The 25,025-nt window shown below is 43.3% G+C and overlaps 1 protein-coding gene across 1 annotated transcript; it reads left to right on the forward strand.

Moving 5' to 3' along the window:
- The first annotated feature begins 42 nt into the window (after positions 1 to 42).
- LOC148325974 (protein unc-13 homolog A) lies at positions 43 to 25,015 on the forward strand. The gene is made up of 42 exons (XM_088310874.1): positions 43 to 384; positions 4,763 to 4,792; positions 4,937 to 5,036; positions 5,817 to 5,934; positions 6,068 to 6,191; positions 6,726 to 6,796; positions 6,886 to 6,940; positions 7,291 to 7,320; positions 7,829 to 8,042; positions 8,864 to 9,928; positions 10,011 to 10,113; positions 11,053 to 11,096; positions 11,469 to 11,547; positions 12,167 to 12,172; positions 12,257 to 12,331; positions 12,411 to 12,630; positions 12,819 to 13,046; positions 13,147 to 13,288; positions 13,366 to 13,535; positions 13,691 to 13,806; positions 14,367 to 14,530; positions 14,636 to 14,789; positions 15,066 to 15,134; positions 15,470 to 15,559; positions 15,859 to 15,993; positions 16,083 to 16,210; positions 16,410 to 16,495; positions 16,602 to 16,728; positions 16,808 to 16,904; positions 17,653 to 17,796; positions 17,890 to 17,967; positions 20,007 to 20,084; positions 20,169 to 20,257; positions 20,449 to 20,592; positions 20,686 to 20,809; positions 21,801 to 21,857; positions 21,944 to 22,024; positions 22,106 to 22,253; positions 22,407 to 22,463; positions 22,551 to 22,637; positions 22,719 to 22,875; positions 23,362 to 25,015. Exons 1-42 carry the CDS (start codon positions 363 to 365, stop codon positions 23,648 to 23,650), a joined length of 5,595 nt encoding a protein of 1,864 aa, XP_088167000.1. The 5' UTR covers positions 43 to 362; the 3' UTR covers positions 23,651 to 25,015.
- Positions 25,016 to 25,025: the final 10 nt, after the last annotated feature.

The following is a 25,025-nucleotide window of genomic DNA, read 5'->3' on the forward strand; positions in this document are numbered from 1 at the left end:
GAAGCACAATTGCAGTCCCACCACGTTGCCGTTCTCTCTTCCTGCTCCTCATCCCAGTGACGTCACAGCGGCGAGGGGAGCTGTCCTGCTGAAACAAGATGGCTGTGCGGGCGGGAGGAGCGGCGAGCTGAGGCAATGCAGGGGAGCTACCAAAGTGGACACAGGGTTTTACCCCTGTGCCGAGCAGCAGACGACAGCCGCGCGTAGCCAGCGACGAGTCTTTGGAGAGAACACCTCGTTGTCCTTCCACAAATTCTGCTTTTACTTGTCAGACGGAGGGAGCGAGACTACACATCACGGTTTGACCAGGCAGCGGCGGCTCAGCGGAGGACAGCCGGGAACCCTCACGCCACGCGAGAGAGATGTCCCTACTATGCGTGGGAGGTAACATGGAAATGAACAGCTTTGGCCTCACACTTGGTCATATTTTTTGTATTGCACCAAGGTGGCCACTGGCTCCGTCGTTGATTGAAAACTCTTGCTCTTGCGGCAGCACCTCTTCAAATGGCCACGTCCATTTAAGTGGCACTCGCACCGCCGATTGGTGTGTGTGTGTGGGGGGGGGGGGGTGCATCGTGAGAACCGTATGTGTCGTCAAAGTACCCGAAGATATTGTTAGCCGAGCCAACATTGTATTGGACTGTCTTTTCCTGCTTGAGCTAATAACGTTACCGTTGAGGTTGTATTCAACGCGTGTGTGTGTGCCTGCGTGTGTCTCGGTGTGTGTGTGTCTTCCACTCATTCACGCGCGTGGGCAGACAGATGAGCAGGATGTGGAAAAGCCCCTGCCTTTGCCGCGTTGTTGCCGCTGCCGCCCGCCTCCCTCCTCCCGCTGATCGGCTGAAGTCGTGAGGGAATACTTGCCTGCTGGAGGGAGGTGCGCGTCATTTCTCAACGTTTCCCCTCCTCATGCGATGCGTCATCTCCTCCCACCCGTATTCCCGAAAAAAAAAAAAACACCTGATGCTGATGCTGGTGCCTCTCATGGTCATGAATAAGCCTCTGCTACAATTGTCCAGTAAAGGAAAAGCAAGATTGCTGAACTCAAGTGACTCCCCTCCCCTTCATTGATTGATTTTATGAAGCGTTAGATACATACTTTATGTGACATTTTAATATTAGGTGAGCCCTTGAGCAAGGCATTGACGCCAACAGTTTAGGCATGCTTTATCTGACGCCAGTGGCATGGTGCCAGGATTTTCTCTCTCTTGGGGCTATTTGAGGGGGCGGGGGTGAGAAAATCATTTATTTTCCATCACTTCACTTTCTTGAGAAAGATGGCACAGTTTATTTTATTTTTTCAATGAAATGCTATGAAACACGGCATAGTGGACGAATGGTTAGCAAGGTCGTGGGTTCGATCGGGGCTCCGGCCTCCCTGTGAGGGCGTGGGTTTTCTTCGGGTCATCCGGTTTCCTCCCACATTCCAAAAACATGCATGGCTGGTTGATTGGACTCTCTTCATTACCCCTAGGTGTGCGTGTGAGCGCGGATTGTGATTGGCTGGCAACCAGTTCAGGGTGTACTGTGTACTGCCTGAAGATAGGATAGATAGGCTCCAGCACACCCATGACTCTCATGAGGAGAAGCGGCTTCGATAATGAATGGATGGATGGATGTTTACACTAATGGGGGCACATGGAACATATTGTAAGAAAATGTTTGGTTTGATTTCCCCTTTAATCCTGGCTACACAGATCTCTGACGGAACTATAACACCCACTAGCCCTAGCGTACTGCTGTACCGTTGATATACTTCAATTAAAGTAATGACGGTCGAACTACACGTCGCCCTCCAGTAAATGTGAGTAATCGCCGTTGTGTGTCAGAGCTCGTGGCCTTTGTCGTATGCGTAATGGTGGCCAAATAGGAAGGCAAGGATAGGTAAAGGGTCTTCAAAGTCACCTCTTGTGCGTCATTGTTGATGCCAGTCCACCTCATCTCATTCTACCTGGACCGCCCACTGCCTGCCCCTGCACTGAGTCAGTCCCAGGTGTCGTTAAAGCCCTCAGAGTTATCCATTCATAAAGGCCGGCTGCGGCTGCTGTCAGAGGCGTAGACTACGAGACTTGGCAGAATGCCTCGTTTTTGTTCCTCTTACATCATTCATGCTTACCTGACTGGAGCTATTTCTGGCCTCCACAGTCCTTGCGCTTCTTCAAGAGGCTGCGTTTCTTTTCAGTATCTGTTGACAGGGCAGAAAGCAGCCACGCAGACGGATTATACTTGAAAACACTGACTTCTTTTACAGCCAACATTTAGATCCAAATCAAAATGCTTGCTCTTGATTTGCCACGTAGCCTCTTTAAAAGCGTGCGAAGCGCTCCTGATTGAGGCTTTAATTGATTGTGGTCACCAGTCCTGACAAGTGTTTTTTTTGTGATTCAGACATATTATATATAATATACTGTATTTTTATAAATTATACCCCGGAGCCGAGTTTAAAAAAGTTCAAGCTATACTTTTACATTCCAAATGCAATCCCAATGAACGGGCTTCCTGCTGTGCTTGATCGACTTGCATCGGCTGAATTCCTTTCACGGATATAATAAAACAAATCCGGCGCCACACTTCAACATATTTTCACTCTTTATAGCGTTCAGTTTTGTTGTTGTCTCTGGCTGATCCCAAAAGACCGACTCCTTAGTTTAAATTCCTCAACGGTTCATAGTTTGCTTGCCGTTGAGTTTGTTGACTTGGCATGCCGCTCAATTTTCAGATGTCAAAGTTTTGCTGTGTCAGGTATTTAATAAATGAAAGCCCAGAATATAAAAAGGGTTTGCATGCAAATAAGATGGTGAAATACAGTGCATGTGGACAGTCTACACACTCCTTGACATAGACAAAGGCCCCGCTTCCAGTTGATGAAAAACAGGCCAAAAACATGATGAAGGAAGCATCAAATCATTTATGATTTCATTTTTTTTTTAAATCGCCAAAACCTGGCATTTGAGTAGGGGTGTGTAGACTTTTTATATGCTCTGCGTAGTCATAGCATTGAACCCATTTTCTGAATCCAGGCTCGCTTTGCTTTCACTAAAGTGATCGATATGTCACAACCCTGCTCAAGCAAGAGTTTGACTTCAAGGCATGTGCAATGTACGTGTTGGCCGTCGTGCTCTCTGTCTGCCTATGTGAGGTTCCCCCATTCTCCCCAAAAAATTGTTCATGAAGTCTTGCGGACATTTCTTGTGACAACCCACCCTGTCATAGAGATTTATGATCGTCAGCCATAATTAAGCTTCAGCCACCACTGTCGAAAATCCAATTTCGCTTCATATTGATCTTCCTCTCCATGCGTTAATGCGTCTTTTTCTTTTTCTTTTTTTTCTTTTTTTGATACCCAATACAGTAAAACTTCCAAAGTCAAACACAACCTATTTTGTGATGTTGGTTGACTTCCAAGTTGTTCTAATTCCCAAACCATATTTTTGATTATGGATGAAGTAATGAAGTAGAGCAAATTAATTTGTGCCCTCCGATTTTCTGGCGACCAGTCCAGCGTGTACCCTGAGACTTTAAGTTAACTGGGGTAGGCTCCAAGTTACCTATGTCTCGAACGGGTGTGAAAATCTTTTCCTGTGTCATCCTCTAGTTCAGGTGTGGGCAAACTTTTTGATTGGTTGACCACAATGAGTTCTAAAATTTGACAGAGGGGCCGGACCAGGAGCAGGTGGATGGAGTGTTTTGGTAACCTCACCTCATTGGAGGAAAAAATGCATTTAGCGAACAAAAGCATTACAACCATGTATATGTCTTTGGAAAAACCACAGTATTTAGAAAATAAAACATTAACAAGGTTTATTCATTTCATTTTTTTCAAGTTCGGCGGGCCGGATTAAAGCGTTTGACTTGCCGCATGTGGCCCCCGGGTCGTAGTTTGCCCACACCTGCTCTAGTGTGTTTGTGTGTGTTTATGTGTGGTGCTTCAATCTATTAGCTCACTACATGTCATAATACTTAAAAAGAAGAAAACAAAAATATTGTTAGAATTATGGCCTAATCTTGAGTCATTTTTAATTTCCAATAAAAAAAAACAAACAATGTAGCTACTTATATCTTGGCATTCAAAATAATTTAACTAAAGAGAAGCTACATATTTATGTATGAACCCTGACCGAAGTAACAGCGTTTGCACTTAACACAAAAAGTGCCTTGCTGACTCAGGGCGATTTTACATAAAGGTTTCATTTTTCGCTGGTTACTATGGTGACAGGAATGATGTGGCAGGCCACTATGCGAGAAAGCGATATTGGTGTTCACTGCACGTATCCCCAGAGGTGATAGAAGTAAACGTTTAGTTCATAACACTCACTTTGGATGTGGTTTGTACGCGTCCGTTTGTGTGCATGATGTGTAAACTCACCGAGAGAGTGACGTGGAGATTGCATAGAGCACGGGTGCACTCGAACGCCGCATTAAAAATATATGCGTACTCTTCATCCAAGCTGGTAAAACGGAGCTGCAGTGAGGACTGTCACTATAAAGTGAAAGGTCGAACATGGCATGTTTGACAGAGATAAAGAAATGTTTAATCATTCATACTTGATTTATCTCTCAGGCTTTTTGCTTTTTGTGAAACATTCAAAGACACGCTGAGCCTAAACAGAGAAATGAGATTATTCCATCTACTGTATGATACTCCTGTGCCTAATCTTGCCTTAGAAAATATGCAGAACAGTTGCATGTGGTTTTTTTTTTTTTCAAATGAAAGCAGATGGTGTTCTTGTTTGTGATTCTCTCCCTCTGTGTGGTTCCACAGTGAAGAAAGCCAAACTGGATGGACCCCAAGGTAAGTCATCAGGTCGATCGCATACAGAGAGCTTGGCTGCTTCCAAATGTGACAGACCTGTAGGAAGTGTTCAACAATCTGTTTTATGTCTTTGGGTCATCGTATTACAACAGCTCAACACGGTTTTCTTTTTCTTTCCGATAGAGAAGTTCAACACCTATGTGACTCTTAAAGTCCAAAATGTGAAGAGCACGACCATCGCTGTCCGGGGCAACCTGCCCAGCTGGGAGCAGGACTTCATGTTGTGAGTCCTTCGCTGTCCTCTGTCTGTCTTCACTTCACTCCTCACTTTTTTTTTTTTTGTTTTTCTCATTCATATTACATATGCGCGACGGCTTCATCGTTTGCCGTTCCACTTCCTCCGCTCATCATTTTTTATTCTCAAACCTGCTCTCGCCCCCTTTCCCTCCCAGTCACTTCTCCTACAACACAGCTTCTTGATCTGCATCTGTTCTGCTCCATATGCCCCCCCCCTCTACGCTTTCCATGCATTATTGGCGTCCTTTTAAATGAGTTTGTTCGAGCTTGTAACTCAATAACAATCAGAACAATTGAAATCGCTGAAACGTAACGCAACATGCGGTTTTAGTGTAGTATTGACATGACAGCATATAAAGTGATGGATGGTGCGAGCCCTTGAACACGTGGGCTGCAGCAAACCGGCTGACCGCAGAATCCTGTGCATTAGCATTACTAAATGCGTGGAGGCGTTCGGCATTGTTCGAGCTCTGTTATGTAATGTTTGGGTAGGCAGAGAGACGCTCGCCTGGCTTTCAAACTGACTCTTCCCTGGACAGTCACGAGCCCTATGTCTTAATTAAAGTTCCACCTAGCTCCTGGCCTTCTCCTTTGACTCCATCACGCTCCTTCCTGCCTTCATTCATCCACCTCTTCCTCTTCTCTCTTGACTCCTTGAATGCCATGATGAGCTACCGTTCAATTTTGGTTTCAGCAATGGCAACATGTGTCTGCCCGTGTATTCTTTTCAAATAATCCCCGTGACATTCTCTGTTTCTCATTTTAGTGAAATCAACCGTTTAGACCTGGGTCTCACTGTAGAGGTGTGGAATAAAGGCTTAATCTGGGATACGATGGTTGGCACCGTGTGGATTCCCCTCCACAGCATCAGACAGTCAAATGAGGTTGGCCAACCAAATTATTGTTGATGATCAATGTTTACCAGCTTGAAAACGCTTTATGTAGGCCGTTTTTTTTTTTTTTTTTTTTACGCTCATCTCTCAATCCAGCTCTTTCCTGTCTCCGTTGTGCGCACAGGAAGGCCCGGGCGAGTGGCTCACATTGGACTCTCAGGTCATCATGACTGATAATGAGATCTGTGGCACCAAAGATCCCACGCTTCACCTGGTGCTGCTCGACACGCGCTTTGAGCTTCCCCTTGGTAAGTGCTTTACTTCTGCCTTTTTACGCGGTAACCTCCAGCTGATGGGAAATGTGGCGACGATAACGCTGCAGCTAAAAGATAATTACTGAACACACACTGTACTCTCGTATAAAATAACGATACACACAGCGTTATGATGCTTTGACCAATTAATCAACATGACCTACTTTTGATTGTTGCAAGCGAGACTGTGCGGATGTATGTCCGGGGGTGCGTGTGTCCTTTCCTTCTCATCGACCACACTGTGTTCCCTTTAACATTGATTAGGTGTTATTTTCCTACGCTTTCTCCTTCCTCCAGGTGATATTGAACATCTGAGCTGCTGAGCTGCCCTATTTATAGGTTCTAGTGCTTCCAGTGAAATTGCATCGTTCCTTTATTCTGCTCAAACAAACACACCCGTTTTAGCTTGAGCGCACGAGCAAAAAAATATACAACATAGACCAGAGATGCTATTTTTAGGTTAGATAAAGATGATACAGTGGACGCTCTATCTGATTTGTCTCACCTGAGTTTGATTTTGCCTTTCAGACATCCCAGAGGATGAGGCGAGGTACTGGGCCAAAAAATTGGAGCAACTTAATGCAATGAGGGAACAAGATGTAAGCGTTTAATATCTTGAACATATACCAGCATTCGCAAAAGTTCTCACATTTTGACAGCAAGGTGTGTTTTGTATCATTTCTCTCAGTACGCATACCAAGAAGAACAGGAACGGCCACTCCGGGTTCCGAGCACCCAGTGCTGTAAGTTTGCGCCATCAATCACAACTAGACCAAAGAATTATAGGTTTAGCCGTGCACATGTGATTAAATTGCTTTCGTGAACATTATGTGGAACCACAAACGGGTTGTCGTGTGGTGGAGTGCAAACAGTCAGCGTTGCCACGCTGGAAGAGATCAATAGCGGGATCAGGTGTCTGGAGGCAAGCTCTACTTCCAACGTTGTCTCAGTCTGATGAATCTGCTGGGTCAACAGTCTGCGGCTGGTGGAAAGACTTCCCGTGTCGGCACTTAGAGAAGGCTGCGATGCCTGCTCACGTTTGGATAACTTTGTCATTTATTATTGCGTCTTACTCCATTCTCTTTCATTTCAGGTAATTGGAGTTTATGGGGAGATCAACCGAGTGAGTTTGCACACACACTTTCTACACAGTACTCACATAAGATTCTAGTTTTTACAATCGGGACAGTCAGCGGAATTACAGCTTGAATTTGACTTGACGTGTCTATAAATGTTTTAAAGACTGTAAAGAGAGAAAAAGACAAGCTGGCCCTTTCTTCATTCCTTTGTGGTTTTCTTCAAGCGCCCTTACAAAATGAACATCTCGGAAGGGAAAATGTCAAAGAATTGAAATAACAGACTCCACAGCGAAAGAGGGAATTTTTTATTTTAACCAAAGCAGCACTATTAAGGTGCCTCATCATTTCCCTAATGATCCGTATGCCCCAATAAGAACAGAAACAGATTATGCGTAGTTGCAAAGCCAATAACAACAAAAGTTTTTATTTTCATCCTGAAGTGAGATCACACAACTTTCAATCAATTTGTGTTTTTTTTTTACTCTTCGTGACTGAATTTTCCTTATCATACCTCTACCACATATCCAGCTACCTTTTTTTTTGTCTCTGCAGATGACGACCCTGACAGTGCTGTAGATGACAGGGACAGCGACTACCGCAGCGAAACCAGTAACAGCATCCCACCTCCATACTACAGCACATCCCAACCCAATGCTTCTGTCCACCAGTATCCAATCAGCCACCAGCACCGAAACTCCCGAGGCGTCTCATACCCACACTCCACCAGCAGCCATGACCTTGACAACCATCATCAGCGGACTGTTAGGTGAGTGCCTGTTGTTGTGTTGTAACCAGCTCATTAGAAACATCAAGTCCATTTTGTTTTTAGAGCTCTTAATCAAAATGAGTCACAAAGGACCTTACAAGCCCACAGTTCACAAAAATCACCAGCTCGTCCTCTAAAGCTGTCATGCGGGCACGTAAAAACTCAGCGGAAACAAGGGCTGAATGATTTTGAAAAATATTCTAATAGTGATTTTTTTTCAGCGGCGGTACACATAAGAGTGATGGACACAACAATTCAGAATTTCAGTTTTGCAAGTGAAAATAGTCAATGAATTTCTGCGGTGTGTGTGCCTGTTGTGTGCCCTCAAAGGGCCACGCAAACTAAATGTGATTTGTCTTTCATTGTTGTTTACTCCACTGTTCCACTTCTCACAGCTTATTGACATATCCTGCACGGACTGGGAGTGAAACTGTGCAGCCGTCCGCCTCTCTCTTTATGAATAATTCAAAACACAATCTAGTGGTCAATATTGCACAAAAGATTAGCTGCTTGCGTGAGTGTATTGGACAGGGCAACCCTGACACATTCTTCTTCATTCCTCTTCTGCTACTTGGCATCAGTCTTCACTTTCTGTCTATCTTTCTCACCCCGCTTCACTCCCCATTTCAGTTATTATCAGCCCCATTCATCCTATGCAAATGCATTTCCGGTATTTTGTTGCGTTTCTGTATGCTACTTGTTCTTTTTGTTTCGTCATCTCTCTTAAGGCCTCTCAGCTCGCTGTTCCGGTCTATTTCCTGCCGTCAGTGTACACCTCGTGCATTCTCCCCCTCTCTTCTTTTTTTTTTTTTTTCTTCCAGTCCCACTGGAAGCTATGCATCATCTGCAGAGTTGAGTCGATGCAGCAGTCAGCTGAGTGAAGAGGACTACGCTGGTGAATATGGAGAGAGGGAACCTTATGATGAGAACGACTCCTACCATTCGTGCCACTCCTCCGTGAGCTACAGTAAAGGTTCCCCCGACTGGGACCCTGACGAGACTCAAGGTGCGTACAGTGACGAGGGTGGCTACAGCAAAGATGGCGGTGAGGAGGCAGCTCTGTATGAGGAAGAAGATGGTGGATTATATGAGGTTGAAGAAGAGGGCCTTTATGAGGATGAAGACTTGCTGTATGATGAAGAAGACTTATACAATTTGGATGGAAACCTCAGTGAGGATTTGGAACCTCCATTCACACCCACTCCAACTTCCACTGCTCCGCCAGGTCTTGATGTCCTAAGCTCGAGACCTCCACTGGAAAAGCAACCCTCAGTACATGAAAAACAGCCCGCTGCACAACCTGCGAATCAAACATCCACCCAGGGTGTTGCCCCACCCGCACAGCCCCCTCCTGGTCATCAAACGTCTCAACCGCCTAAACAGCCACCGCCCCAAACACAGGCCCAAACAGCGCCGTCTGCCACGTCCTTCTTCTCAATGGCCAAACCCCTCACAGCCGCAGTCACGGGCTTAGCCTCCACTTTCCTGTCTTCTGTCCCCACTGCCCAGCCTGCCCAGTCTCACCCCCCGCCACCAGCTGCATCTGAACAACATCAATCTGCAGCCGCAAACAATCTTCCACCTTCCCATCCAGCCACCTTAGCTGCAACTCAGCCCCCCTCCAATGTCATGGGCCCCTCTTCCCAGCAGATTGCAAATTCCTCTCAGCCTGCGTCTCTACTTAACGGTTCTGCCACTGTGCAGTCAGCTGCCCCGACGGACGAGGGTTCGCAAATGGAAGAAGAGCCTTGGTTGGAGGAGGAAAACATCCTGGAGGAGGCCAAGGTGTCTGCAACACCCCCAGAGGAGAACCTCAGCATGGAGCAGGAGTACATTGAACCAAGCAGGCAACCAACCCCTGAGGAAAAAGAGATGCCACCTGAGAGGTAGGAGGCACAAAAAACATCACATGCTCAGGGGTTCCCAAAGATCAACTTCAACGTATCACATCCAAAATGTCTCTGTCAGTCCTCCAGTTATAGAGGAGCCCAAAGAGCCAGTGGATCCGGCGGTGCGAGCCAAAGAGAACTGGCTAAGAATCTACAACAAGGTTTTAGACCAGCTTCGGGAGGTAAGTGCATGACACCGCAGGGGTGCTCGGCCCACACCACACGCTGAGGTCCCATTTCTCTCCATCTATTCATTAAAAAAAAAAGTTCCAGAGACTATAAAGCTGTCGGCCAACTCTTTAAAATATGTATGTGAAGTCAATTATTTATTTAGATGCTAAAAACACAGTACATAAGAGTCTTAGGGTCTATTTTGAAAGTGTTTGCAACTAGAGGTCAGAAAGCATGAAAATGCGTTTCATAGACTATAAATGAAATATTCTAGTTTTCCTCAAATAAGAAATTGGTGATCTAGCAAACAATAAACTTTGAGTTCATGATGTGGCACCAGAATGCTGTATGACTGCCTGATGGAGCTGCGATGTATTTCTGCTAAATATTTGGTTTGCTTTATCAGTTTGCACTCGCATTATTCACATATTTTGTTGCTATTCATTGTTTTTCAATTAAGTTGTGCACCGTATTAATCATTTGCTTCAATGTTTATGTTGTATGTCACTGTGTTTTTCCTACACTTGGCCTCCCTTTCTTTGTCTTTTCTTTTATTGTTTACGTGTCGGCCCACTTTGTTTTTGTTCCAGTTTCATGTCATTGCCATAGCGACACTCGCATGCACTTTTCTTGGCCATCATTGGAGCATGCTGACAGGTAGGTCCGAGCTGATGGTGGCGTGAAAAGAATTTAGTGGCTAGATCTAATTGTCACAACAAAAAGTCAGTTCTTTGGAAGCTCTGCACGCTTTTGAGAGCTCTTATAGTTAGTCTGATTTAACACATGTTTTTCACAAGAAACAATAATTGTTTCCTTGATCAATGGAAATTTGTAACTGTAACGTAAACGCATTCCATTGATGACTCTGTAAGCCTAAAAAGATTATCTAGTGATATTTTGAAGTGTCTTTTCCCTCCAAAATATTTGTCATAAAATGCTTTCTTTGACAGGCACGAGGAGAAACCTCCAGCTCACTATGGTTTGGTAAAGGAGGGTGAGTGTCTGTTGTCCGGTGTAAATTAACACAACATGAAGACAATCCTTGTGTTGGTGTTAATGTCAGTGTTACCATCAAAATCCATTTGAATATTTGCACAGCGTCAAGGAAATACTACTAGCAGCTTTAAAATGCACATTTTCTGCTTATTTGAATATTCACGGTCAAATTTACTTCGTATTCTTGAGCAGAACAGAAGAATACTAGGCTGAATTGAACCAAATGGAAGAATGGAGCAAGAATCCATTAAAATCTGGGGGAAGATTAGATTTTTTTTTTTTTCCCCCCAAGGACCTTCGGGGTTGTCTCCACTCTTGCGTTTCACTGCTTGTGGAAAATGTGATGATGGGTCTTCCCTTTTGTATGCAGAATGGGAGGTGCACTCTATAGTATTGACAGCATGCCAGACCTTCGGAAGAGAAAAGCCATTCCTCTTGTCAGGGATCTGGTAGGATATTGGCTCATGCACACACAGAATGACACACACACACACACACACACACTCACGTTAATTTGGAGAAATATTGGACTCTCAATCAGAGGTCAGCATAGGACAACTAAACTTAGAAAGCTCATCATGGAAAGAATTCTTTCTATGTTAGCTACATCTTAACTCATTCAATCCATAAAACATACATATACGTTTTTTAAAATGTAGTCCCCACATCCCAAAGACGTATTTATACGTCTTTCCCTTTTTATTGTATTTTTTTTTGCCTCATAGCTCCGTGTTTTTAACAGCATTAGAACACAATATTCTGTTGGCCTTGCAAGATCAGTCGAAATCCCCCAAAAACGCTGGTATTAATGGTTTCCTCTAGTAAAAATTTCTGGGATTCAATGAGTCAATTAATTAAAGCCCAGCAGTCCTTATAAAAGGGTAAAAGACAGAAAGAATATCCACGTTAGACTCATACAAAAATATAAATCGAACATAACATAACAATATAAAATATATTGAAGTCGTTTCAAGCAAAATGACTTCAATATATTTGTTTTTTTCTGACTTTTCTCTCACTGTTTTCTTTCTTTCTTTTTTTCTGATCACCGATGCTTAATTACATCAGGCGATGGTAAGTACTCTTCTATCCAATATACATTTTTAAATTCACTCGTTGGTTCTTCTGAAATAACCCGCCTTTTTAATATTTTCTCAGTCGCTAGTGCAGAACTCTCGGAAGGCCGGAATCACCTCTGCAATGGCTTCAACAACTCTCGGCAATGAAGAGTTGGTGGGTTCCTATCCTCGTTTGTCTCCTGCTTCTCCGACATCTGCGCCATTCATCACATTCTTCTCTGTGTCGTTTGCAGAAAAGTCACGTTTATAAGAAAACCCTGCAAGCTCTCATCTACCCCATCTCCTCCACTACGCCGCACAATTTTGAAGTGTGGACAGCCACCACCCCCACCTACTGCTATGAATGCGAAGGCTTGCTGTGGGGCATCGCCAGACAAGGCATGCGCTGCTCTGAGTGTGGCGTCAAATGTCACGACAAGTGCCAAGATCTGCTCAACGCCGACTGTCTGCAGAGTAAGTTGTTGGCCCGTCACTCATGTGCAAAGTGCACGTTCATGAAACTACATACACACACTCGCTGACTGCATTTGTTACATCTACGGCAGTTTAGCTCATCTTCTGCAAAACTTCTGTGGTTTATAAGCAACATTTCCTTACAAATGTTTTTGAAATTCTTTATTTTCCACCCATTCTCATCAAAGGGGCTGCTGAGAAAAGTTCCAAGCATGGAGCAGAAGACAGAACCCAGAATATCATCATGGTCCTAAAAGACCGCATGAAGATCAGAGAGAGGAACAAACCGGAGATCTTTGAGCAAATCCAAGAAGTTTTTGGCCTTGACAAATCAACACATGCAACCCAGATGAAACAGATCAAGCAGAGTGTGCTTGACGGCACATCCAAATGGTCGGCAAAGATCAGCATCACTGGTGAGATGAATAAAACATTCATGTTGGTTTCCAGTTCAGTGCATCTCACCTGACTGTGTAAACATCTGTGATGCCCCTCCCCCCACCACCTTTTCCACAGTGGTATGTGCACAGGGACTCCAGGCGAAAGACAAAACTGGTTCCAGTGATCCATATGTGACTGTGCAGGTTGGAAAGACCAAAAAAAGAACCAAGACTATTTATGGCAACCTCAACCCAGTCTGGGAGGAAAACTTCCACTTGTGAGCAACATTATTTGAAATACTGCCATATTGATGTCTCGATGTTGGTTTGCTAACAATTTTTCTGGCTCATCCAGCGAGTGCCACAACTCTTCGGATCGCATCAAGGTTCGAGTGTGGGATGAGGACGACGACATCAAGTCTCGCGTGAAACAGAGGTTCAAACGAGAGAGTGATGACTTCCTCGGTCAAACCATCATCGAAGTCCGCACGCTGAGTGGGGAGATGGATGTTTGGTATAACCTTGGTGAGTTCCCATGCGAAAAGAAATGGCAGTGAGAGAGGTCGGTAACGTTTGTTATGCATGCCACGTAGACAAGAAAACATGAAGCGGATTATAACATGTCTGTTGATAATGGACGAGCCAACTAACAAAACATATATCTTACTTGCATCTGACAGACAAGAGGACCGATAAATCTGCCGTGTCGGGAGCCATCCGCATGCACATCAGCGTGGAGATTAAAGGAGAGGAGACTGTGGCGCCTTATCATGTCCAGTACACCTGTCTTCATGAGGTCAGGCTCATAACGGGGGAAATGTTACATTTGCATTTTAACATAATCACATAGATAACACAAAAAAAAAAAAAAAATCTAAATTTCCACATGGGGTGAATTACACCAAGTAACTATCATCCTACCCTGAACAAAAATATAAATGTTATCTACCATATTTTCCGGACGATAAGCCGCTACTTTTTTGCTAGATTTTGAACCGTGCAGCTAATACAACGCTGTGGATTTTTCTTCCGCCGGTAGAGGCGCTCTATAGTTCAGAAAATACGCTGAATATTTTTTTTTTCTCTTGGGTCTGTTCTGTTTTAATGAGCAAAGTTGTTGCCGTGTTAAATAGCACTTTTTTAAGAATTTGTTTATGCACCTTTGTGTGCATTCAAAGTACAAAATCGTTCTGTACATGCAGTAAACAACATTTTTTCTTCAACATAGAAAACTGCGGCTTATGGTCTGGTGCGGCTTGAATGTCGTTTCCCGTGGGATGTTTATACCTTTGTATCATCCCCACTCCAAAATGTATCTGGGCTATAAGAACCCCCTTGTATTTTGTCTCTGTTTAGCATCTCTTCCAGTACACTACTGAGGAACAGAACGGCGGTGTAGTGAAGATCCCCGACGCCAAAGGAGACGATGCCTGGAAGGTGTATTTTGAGGAGACTGCTCAGGAGATTGTGGATGAGTTTGCCATGCGTTACGGTGTGGAGTCCATCTACCAGGCTATGACGTCAGTGCTGCTGTTGATCAACTTAAAACAATAGTTTTGCCACAGAAACAGGCATAATTTATTTGATAAATGTTCTTTATTTTTTTTTTGCCTTCCAATCAACAGCCACTTTGCCTGCTTGTCATCGAAATATATGTGCCCTGGAGTTCCCGCGGTGATGAGCACCTTGCTTGCCAACATCAACGCTTACTATGCTCACACCACCCAGTCCTCCAATAATGTTTCTGCTTCAGATAGATTTGCTGCATCCAACTTTGGGGTAAGTCACAATTGTCTAAACTTTGCCGATGTTTAAAAAAATAAATAAAAAATCAGCTGTATTCTTTCCTACCGCAAGTCCCAATGTTTGTTGATGAACTTGTTAATGCGCAAAAAAAAAAATCCCTCAGGGTGAGTGCTAAGACAAATAAAATGTAGCCCAGCCCACTTCTACAAACATTCACCAACATCTGACTTGGTGACGTTAAATAGTACTAACTCTTCTGTCAGCTGTGGTGTCTTTCTCAGTGCTTTTTTTTGTCATTTAAATTTTTAGAAGGAGAGGTTTGTCAAGTTACTGGATCAGCTGCACAACTCCCTAAGGATTGACCTCTCCATGTACCGGGTACTGAATTCTGTCTACGTTTTTTACTTGTGTGTTTTTTTTTTCTTGCTATTTTGCATCTCAAATAATTTCATAGAAAAAAAATCATTTATGTCATTAGTTGAACTTATAAAGTGTATATATTATATAGATTGATTAAACACATTTCAAAATGTGATTCCCTTTTTAAATTGAAGTTTTGACATTGATTAATTGAGTTTTCCATGATATTTGAATATATTGAGAGGGCACCTGTGTTGATATTGATGACTTAAAATGCTAGCAATCCAAAGGAAAGGCATTCGAGAGACGTGTCTTGCCATTTCCAACCTGCGCGTTTACGATTACACTTTCAGAATAATTTTCCTGCCAGCAGTCCTGAAAGACTCCAAGACCTCAAGTCAACTGTGGACCTGCTTACCAGCATCACATTCTTCAGGATGAAGGTAAGAATTATTGCAATATCAAGGAAAATGTTAGGTTTCATTGGACTTTAATTTATGCAACAAAAAAAAAATCAACATGCATGCAAATTTCCAGTCCCTTCTGCCAAGAAGCCTGAGGGCCTTCCTGAGAATCATCTTACATTAGCCTATCCAAATGGAAACAATTGGAATGAAAAGCAAATATGTTATAGAAATTAGTTAACACATTGTTTTATAGGTATGTTGCACCGTGTTTACTTGTTTAGCTCACACTGGCTCTGAGTACATTTTGAGGGTTTTCATTGAACTCTTCCTTTTAGGTGCAGGAACTACAAAGTCCCCCCAGAGCGAGCCAGGTTGTGAAGGACTGCGTCAAAGCCTGTCTCAATTCCACCTATGAGTACATCTTCAACAACTGTCATGACCTCTACAATAGGGAATATCAGACGGATCCTGTGAGTTTGCACACATGATTTTTATATTCCAACCTGTTAAAACCTAAAAAAAAAAAAAAACATGACGATGCGGCCCTTCCTGTCTCCAGTCGAAGGCGGTGCCTCCAGATGAGCAGGGTCCAAGTGTCAAGAACCTGGACTTCTGGTCCAAACTCATCACGCTCATTGTGTCCATTATAGAGGAGGATAAAAACTCCTACACACCTTGCCTTAATCAGTGAGTCTGTTTCATGTGTTCAAATTTTGTTCATTGCTCAGAATTATTTTTGAGGTTTATTAAAGACATTTTCGTAGTATACAGTATTTATTTTATTTTACTTTATTTTACTTTATTTTATTTTATTTTATTTATTTATTTTTGGTAAGTCCTTTATAAATTGATGGATTTAGTTTGAGCAGCTTGTTTCCTTTTGTAGGTTTCCACAGGAACTAAACGTGGGCAAGATCAGTGCTGAGGTCATGTGGAATATGTTTGCTCAAGACATGAAATACGCCATGGAAGGTCAGCACTGCTTAAATGACGTTAAGAGCAGGAAGCAAAGTGTTCGGATGCGTCTTTTAAGAAATGTAACGATTTTTTGTCCCCGTCTTTTCCTCTCTGTATTCAGAACATGAGAAGCACCGCCTGTGTAAAAGTGCAGATTATATGAACTTGCACTTTAAGGTGAAGTGGCTTTATAATGAGTACTGCAAGGAGCTGCCCACATTCCAGAAACATGTACCTGAATATCCTGCGTGAGTATTTTTAGCCAGAGACCTACTTTAAGTAGCATTAGCAACTAATCATTTTCCTTCCGTTTTATTTCCACTGCAGATGGTTTGAACCATTTGTCATCATGTGGTTGGACGAAAACGAGGAAGTATCTCGAGATTTTCTCCATGGTGCTCTGGAGAGGGACAAAAAAGACGGCGTAAGTATTTTATTCTTTAATTATTTCATCTCTGCTCATGAAAACCTGACGCACTAAACTGCACACCTCATATTAGAAACATCAGAATATGTTAGTGCATGATAGATTTTTACAAAAACTGTCGTGGAAAACTTTCAGTAGTCCGCAATAAAATGTGAAAGCAATTCAGAATTGACCCCCGATAATGTATTCATGCATGTCTCATGGTGATTCAGGTATTAACAGTTGACTCGGCACATAGGATGCTCAAGCTGAAGACTCGGAGGCAATCAATAATGAGTCTGAGGTGAATGGGAAAAGAAAATATCACAGCGTAGAAACAAACATCATGAGAAAAACACACACAGATCACATGCTGCTTCGCTTCATTTCGCACTACACATCACACCATTAAAAGCTCGTTACGAAGCATCTGAAGATTGTTCAATCTCATAAGTCAGGAATCCTTTGGGTCCAATTACTGTCGCATAAGGCAGCTTCTGCTTTTCCCTGTCAGCAAAAAAGCAATCGGTGTCCCCGTCATATACGACACCTTTACGCTGTCCGCTTGTGAGGCAACGACAGGACTGTTAAATGAGGGCCCCGCCCCCCCATCGTGAATTTCTGATAATCTCTTCCATTGAGACCTCATGCATGCCTCATTGAGGAGAATGAAGCATGAGCGGGAGAAAAGCTTGCCAAAGGGTCTGTTTCATCTGGGATTGGACCTCCCCGTGTTGAGTGCTTGCTCTTTGCTCTTGTCGTGCAGTTTCAGGTCACTTCAGAACACGCTTTGTTCTCCTGCTCAGTGGTGGATGTGTTCTCTCAGCTCAATCAGAGCTTCGAAATCATCCGCAAATTGGAGTGTCCCGACCCTCAGATTGTTGGCAACTACATGAAGAGATTCGCCAAGGTGACCTTCAGCTTCTAATGCTATCTGCAGATATCTTCAATAACATGATGCTTTTAAATAAATGTCTATCCTCGTTCTATTTCTCTTGCTTAGACCATTGGCAATGTTCTGCTGTCTTACGCTGACATCATAGCGAAGGAATTTCCAAATCATGTGAAGAAGGAGAAAGTGGTAAGTGTCAATATATATATATAAATTATTAATATTTATACCTTGAGGAGGCTAATTGGCAATCACGTATTTCGCCAACAACCACACAGTCACCTCGCTAAAATTAACCGTTTGTAGATTCTGCTGCAAACTAGCAGCAGTGCCTCACCCGTGCGGCAATAATTTAACTGAAAATGTAAAAAAATAGGTCTCTAGCAAAACATGCATGGGTTCTAAAAATTTGACAGAGGGGCCGGACCAAGAGCAGATGGATGGAGTGTTTTGGTAACCTCACCTCATCGGAGAAAAAAAAATAAAAAAATTAATTTTAAATGAAAGTGAACCAAAGCATTACAACAAAATATGTCTTTGAAAAAACACAGTATTTAGAAAATAAAACATTAACAAGGTTTATTTCTATAATTTTCGGCGGGCCGGATTTAAACGTTTAACGGGCCGCATATGGCCCCCGGGCCGTAGTGTGCTCACGGCTGCGCTAACGCTATCTGGCGAGCAGTCTTATATCCTCTCATCAGCCGTCTGCATTCACCAAACGCCCTCCTGTCACAATGAAAAGACCGACAATATACTGTCGCGTTTGCTCGCACAATGAAACGGAGACAAGCGGTGAGCGATCAATAACCCCTTTATTGTAAGAATAAACGGTTTATGTTGCCAAAGAAAGCATCCAACTAGCGTTCCTCTCAACCGTCAGCATTCATGCCGCGGACAGACGCTGACAATCCTTTTCCTTCTTGCACTGGCCCCACCCCCCGACTCCCGCATCCAATCACAAATCACAGACACCTTCATAGTCTCACGGACAACTTCATTGTCTCACCGAAAATCACCTCTTAAAAACTCTGACAAGTGTACTCGTTGACTTGAACCCGTACCTCGCTGAGTGTCAAAAGTTTACGAGTGGTTGCAAAGGTAGCAAATGTTATTTATTTATTTATTTTTTGTCAGTGTTTGTTCCAGGTCGGAAAAACATTCGGACCTTCGTAAACTGTTTTAACAATCGCAAACATTTTTTCTTGTCGCAATATTTCTTGCAACATGGAAAAAAAATTGTTTGCCACCGTTGGAAGGCGAAAGAGTCATTGCCTAAGGACAGTTTGGCTGTATATTTTTTAGTAAAATTTTCATTTCATCTTGAAGAACTTTTTGTTTTGAAGTTTCCATACAGCTGTAATTGTATTTGAATAATTAAAAAAGCTTCAGTTCTTTTGTAACTTTCCTATATTTAAAGAAGATGTCAAGTCCAAAATGTTCTTGACAATGACCACATCACGGCTCATCTTGCGAACATCACTTGACCAAACTCAGAAAATGAGGTGTGCCGTGATTGGTCCAGAGCTGAGTCCTGAGCAATTATGATGTCATTTTCAGTCGAGAGAAGTGACAAAATGGCCGCCCCCTGAGATGGGTGGGCTTTGCTGCTTAATTCATATTCCACAAACAATATTAATCAGAATGTCATGTTTAGTCTAGTGGTGGCAAATAGAATCAGAATCAGAAATCCCTTTATTGTCTGATTCTGATCGGAAAGAATATTTTTAACTTGGCTTCCCCTTTAAGAAGGGATGCTAATGTTCAATCTCTACATAATGCTACATTGGCTAACAAAAATATAACCCCTTTCTCGTTAGAGCTACGTATTTGTTAGGTGGTACTTGTCAAAGTTTAAAAACAGGAAGGTCCAATCCAAGAGTTCTATTCTAAATCCTGGTTCCTTATGGATTACGTCAATTCTAGTTTGAAGCACTGCATGACTTTGCAGCGGAAATCGTGAGCGTAATTGACATGGTCAGTTTGCGGTGTTTCAAAGTGAATTAAGTCGGTGTAATTAGCTGAATGTTCTATAAGCTGAGTAAAGCGGATGGCACTCCCCGAGAGACCAGCGCCTCAGAGGAGGATTTAATTAGCGAAAACTCCAGCTTTTCCTGCCTCGCTGACTTTTTTAGACTGATTACAACCAAACAATGGCAGCAGGCAGTGGAAAAGAAGTGTCAAGTGTGTATGAAATGGGTTTTCCCTCATTTTTTTTTTATCCGCAGCCATGTATCATCATCAACAATATCCAGCAGCTCCGAGTTCAGCTGGAGAAGATGTTTGAGGCAATGGGAGGCAAAGATGTGAGTAGCAACCCGATTGACGGTCTAACATGATAACACCATGACGATGTGGCGTGTTCATTCCGACGATTGAATTCTTCTAAGCTCAATGTGGAGGCAAGTGACTTCCTGAAAGAACTGCAGAATAAACTCAACAGCGTCATGGACGACCTCAGCCGCATCTTTGCTGTCAGGTTGGTGTGCCCAGCTCATTAATTTTAAAGAACAAATATCTGTTTTTCTTTTTTTTTTTTTTTAGCGTAAGTTTCTGCACATTTCTTTTAAGTGTGAGTACTTTTGCCACCACTATTGACTCTCAAAAACACACAGCTGCTGCTAGCCGATCCCCGAGAGTTGATCTCAATGTGTTCTTTGTTTTCTGTAGTTTCCAGCCCCAAATTGAGGACAACGTCAGACAGATGGGGGATATTCTGGCCCAGGTCAAAGGTCAGACCGTGCCAGCGAACGGCAGCGTCGTTCAGGAAGCAGATAATGTTCTGCAGCCGATCATGGACTTTCTGGACAGCAAGTGAGTCGAGCTGAGTGTCATAACATGGCCGCTTCAGTCAAATTGTATTTTCATGACAAAATGATCCTAACTTGAAGTTCTTTTGCGCTCCAGTCTATCGCTGTTTGCTAAGATCTGCGAGAAGACTGTTTTGAAGAGAGTGCTGAAAGAGCTTTGGAAACTGGTGATGAACACCATGGAGAAAACGATTGTGCTTCCGACACTTACTGACCAAACGGTGTGTGAATCATCTTCTCTCTGCTTCTCTGCAGCGGAACTCGCAAAGTCAAATACAATTACAGTATTTTCCGGACTATAAGCCGCTACTTTTTTCCTAGATTTTGAACCGTGCGGCTAATATAATGGTGCGGCTTTTCTGTGGATTTTTCTTTCACCAGTGGGGGGCGCTCTATAGTTCAGAAAATACGCTAAATAAATCTCAAATTTTTTTTCTCTTGGGTCTGTTCTGTTTTAATTAGTAAAGTTATTGCCGTGTTAAAAGGCACTGTTTTAACAATCTGTTTATGTACCTTTATGTGCATTCACAGTACAAAATCGTTCTGTACATGCAACTAATTTTTTTCAACATAGAAAACTGCGGCTTATAGTCTGGTATGATTTTATTTTATTTTATTTTATTTTTTCAAAAAAGAAGAGCTGCTGCGGCTTGCATACTGGGTGCGCCTTATAGTTATAGTATCGCTCACTGGTGAATTAAAACCAAGCGGTTAAGTTCATAAGATTCGTTAGCTTTTCTCAACGATCTCAGAAAAAAAAATTTTCATGCTGACTTCATGACTATACAAATTGGATTTAAACCATGTTCATTGACCGTCTGTCATGCCATCATTCCAACCCTACTCCATTCTTCATGTAGGTCCTTGTAAATCACATACAGTCTGAATGCAAACTCTATGAGGATCTGCACTGTGCTCAACACACATTGTGAAATCGAGACTCGTGGTGCTGCATGATACTGTAACCCGTAACTGCCAACACTACGTTTCCCAAATTCAATTCATTCTTCTTCACGTAGCAAAGTGACACGGGGATATAGTAGAGTGTAGGCAGTTGAACCTTACCTTGTTCCCTGAGCACTGTGAAGCTACCACTGCTCCATGTGAACAGCGCGTGCTGTGTTCACTCTGAGAGAAAAAAAAAAAATACATCCTTAACACGGTGTTTATTTTTAGATGTGAATTCACCTCTCATTTGTCTTTTCTTCCCAGGGCACTCAGATGATTTTCAATGCTGCTAAGGAATTAGGCCAACTGTCAAAGCTCAAGGTAATAATAATGTTTCATCCAGAACACAGGATGAGTGCAACAAAGCAGTCGACACCAGAAGCGCTTTAAAACGTGTCGTCTTGCAGGAGCACATGGGCCGAGAGGAGGCCAAAGCGCTGACTCCCAAACAGTGTGCGGTCATAGAGCTGGCGCTCGACACCATTAAGGTACAGCAAACAACGGCGATGCAAAAATAGTTTGGATGGATTTGAATCAAGCTTTGTGACTAAACGCTCTTTATCGTGCAGCAATACTTCCATGCCGGTGGCGTAGGCCTGAAGAAAACCTTCTTGGAGAAGAGTCCAGACCTCGCGTCACTGCGTTACGCCTTGTCGCTGTACACACAGGCCACGGACAAACTCATTCGGAAGTTTGTTCTCTCCCAGCATGCTCAGGGTAAGAATTAAACGCCGTCAGATCCACTGCTCTCTTGCCAAAATTCGGTTGAGGCTCCAGCTCACCTACGACCCGAATGAGGACCAGCGCTCTGAAAAACTGCAGCTGCCATTCTGACAAACATCTTTCTGCTCTTAAACTGTCTCCTCTCAGTCCACGGAGGCAAAGGGATCCGCTACACGGCAAACGAAGACACGCCACCAGAGAAACGTATGCGCGACTGCCACTTATCCATATTTCGACTTTGTCGACCGTCCACACTTGTCTCTTAAAAAGGAAATGCGAACGTGTGTGCAGCATCGGGAGTGGATGCCGTCGGAGAGGTGGTCATGCACGTGGACATTCTACCTCAGCCTAACGGCGAGCACAAGATCAGCATCAAAGGTAAGCAGCGGCCAAGCCCGTCTTGATGTTGTCTGCTCCTCCTCAATCGTGGCGCTGTTGGAACTGAACTTCTTCCTCCAGTGGTGGCTGCCAACGACCTGAAATGGAGGGCGCAGGGTTTTCGGCCTTTCGTGGAGGTCTTCATCATCGGCCCTCATCTTAGCGACAAGAAAAGGAAGTTTGCAACCAAATCTAAGAACAACAGCTGGTCCCCTAAATTCAATGAAAGCTACCAGTAGTGAGTATCTGCTTTATGGTAATGCAGCAAAAAAAAAAAAAAGGATTTATGCTATTATTTATATTCAAATTATTCTATTTATACTGTACGTCCTTCCCCTGCATAGTTTTGATTCTCTAGCAAAATTACGATGCAAAACAGTGTCTTGGCGCCATTTTGTGGCATCCTGATGATAAGGAACTATGTTGAAGTGAGGGAAGGAGATTCGTTTAGTCAGGTCAGAGTCCTTTCTTTTAGAAAAGTAGTGCTTTGCCACCATCTAGGTTTATTTAACTCAATTTTTTTTTTTAAACAAATATTTTTAAAAATCTTTCTAGAATATTCCAATAATCACACAAATAATTATAAAGTTGTATTGCAAAATAAATGGTTAATAGTCAAAAATGTTGCTCTACCAAAATAAATAAATAAATAAATAAAAGAGCTGAAGCTTATGTCACACAAACCCCATTTGAGGATTTCACCAGTGTCCCGTCTCGTTTTCAGCTCCCTGGGCACCGAAGTGGGTCCCGAAAGTTACGAGCTGCAAGTGTGCGTGAAGGACTACTGCTTCGCCCGCGAGGACCGCACGGTGGGCATGGCCGTGCTGCAGGTGAAGGACATCGCCAACAAGGCCAACGTCACCTGCTGGCTGCCGCTGGGCCGCCGCGTCCACATGGACGAGACGGGCCTGACGGTGCTGCGCATCCTGTCGCAACGCAACAACGACGACGTGGCCAAAGAGTTCGTCAAGCTCAAGTCGGACCAGCGCTCGGCCGAGGAGGGCCGCAGCTGAGGGGACGGCGACGGGAACGAGCCCACCACGTGCGGTACACAAGCACACACGCCTGCAAGCGCGCCGCTGTAAATATCTCCGCCTCCATTTTTGCAACATTGAGGGCAGAATATCTTTCTACAAAGTCATGTTTCCTTTTGGACACATTTTGATTCTTCGCTTCAGGTTAGCCACCCTAATGCTCCTAACATCTCACTTTTTCTACACGTAGATGTGAAATATGACGAGACACGTGTGAATAGATGGAGAGTGACCACTTTTGCACTTTTGGCTCCCTGTATATTCAGGAGAGCGTCGCTATGCTACGCTATGCTACGTCTGTCTGTGTGTTTGTGCGTTGTTCTTCCATGCCTGTCCGTTTTGTCTCGCGTAGATCTCAGGCGAGGGTCTGAGATCAGCTTCTTAGCAGTTAACACGGGTGTCCAAATAATACGCAGCAACAAAAAAACTGAAGGATTATCACAATTACACACCTAACCTTTGGAAAGACGTTTGAGCATTTTTTTCATATGTTTGATATCCATCTTAAAGGATGGGTTGGCGATTTTGATGACGTGAAAAAAAATAAATCTAGGCAAATTAAGTATCAATATGATGACATTACACCTGACCGCACCATTTTGATCATTTTTGAATAGCATAGTCACATGATCATGATGGAGTAAAAATGGAAACAGATTTTCAGATTTGTTTCCTGATCTAATTTGCTATAAAATGCCATATGTCATCGCTGAGTCGTGCCATAATTCAGGTAGAGGCACTCGTAAGCATGTCAGGTTTCATGTTTCTCCTTCGGGAAAGGGAAAAAAAAAAAAAAAAAAACACTTATCGTGGAAGCGGCTGGTGAAAGCAGCTGGCTTGAACCTCCAAAAAGGAACAACCGAAAATGCTTCTTCAAAAGCTCAACATCTCAATGTTGAATTTTATTGAAATAATGTTATGTATGACCCACAAGTCAGACTTTGGACACCTTTGTTACACTTTGAAGAGAATCCCACTGACCTGAGATCAGCGTCCGCTCGGGCCGTCCTCCCCTCTCGTGTGTCCCGTGCCGTTGTTAACGTCCTGCATGTTGACCCGTCCTACCAACACTGTGATTCACCCGCTGTAACCATGGCAACCACGCACCTCGTCCCAATAAAATGGCTGCCTCCAACATTTGCTTAACGTGAGTATGATGTGCGTCTCACATGTTTCCTTTGGGATTGCATTCAAATCCTTCTCGTAGTCCATTGTTTGATGTGATGCACAGCGTGGAGCACATAAACTGGTCAGTGGTACCTTGACATGCAGGTGACCCAACTTGTGAGTTTTTCAAGACATGAGCTGTCTTTTGGTGGATTAAAAAAAAATTGATAAATTGTTCGAGCGATGT

The sequence above is a fragment of the Idiotropiscis lumnitzeri genome, chromosome 12 (genome assembly GCF_059441095.1).
Source record: "Idiotropiscis lumnitzeri isolate Australia: NSW breed Sydney's pygmy pipehorse chromosome 12, RoL_Ilum_1.0, whole genome shotgun sequence".
NCBI lineage: Eukaryota > Metazoa > Chordata > Actinopteri > Syngnathiformes > Syngnathidae > Idiotropiscis > Idiotropiscis lumnitzeri.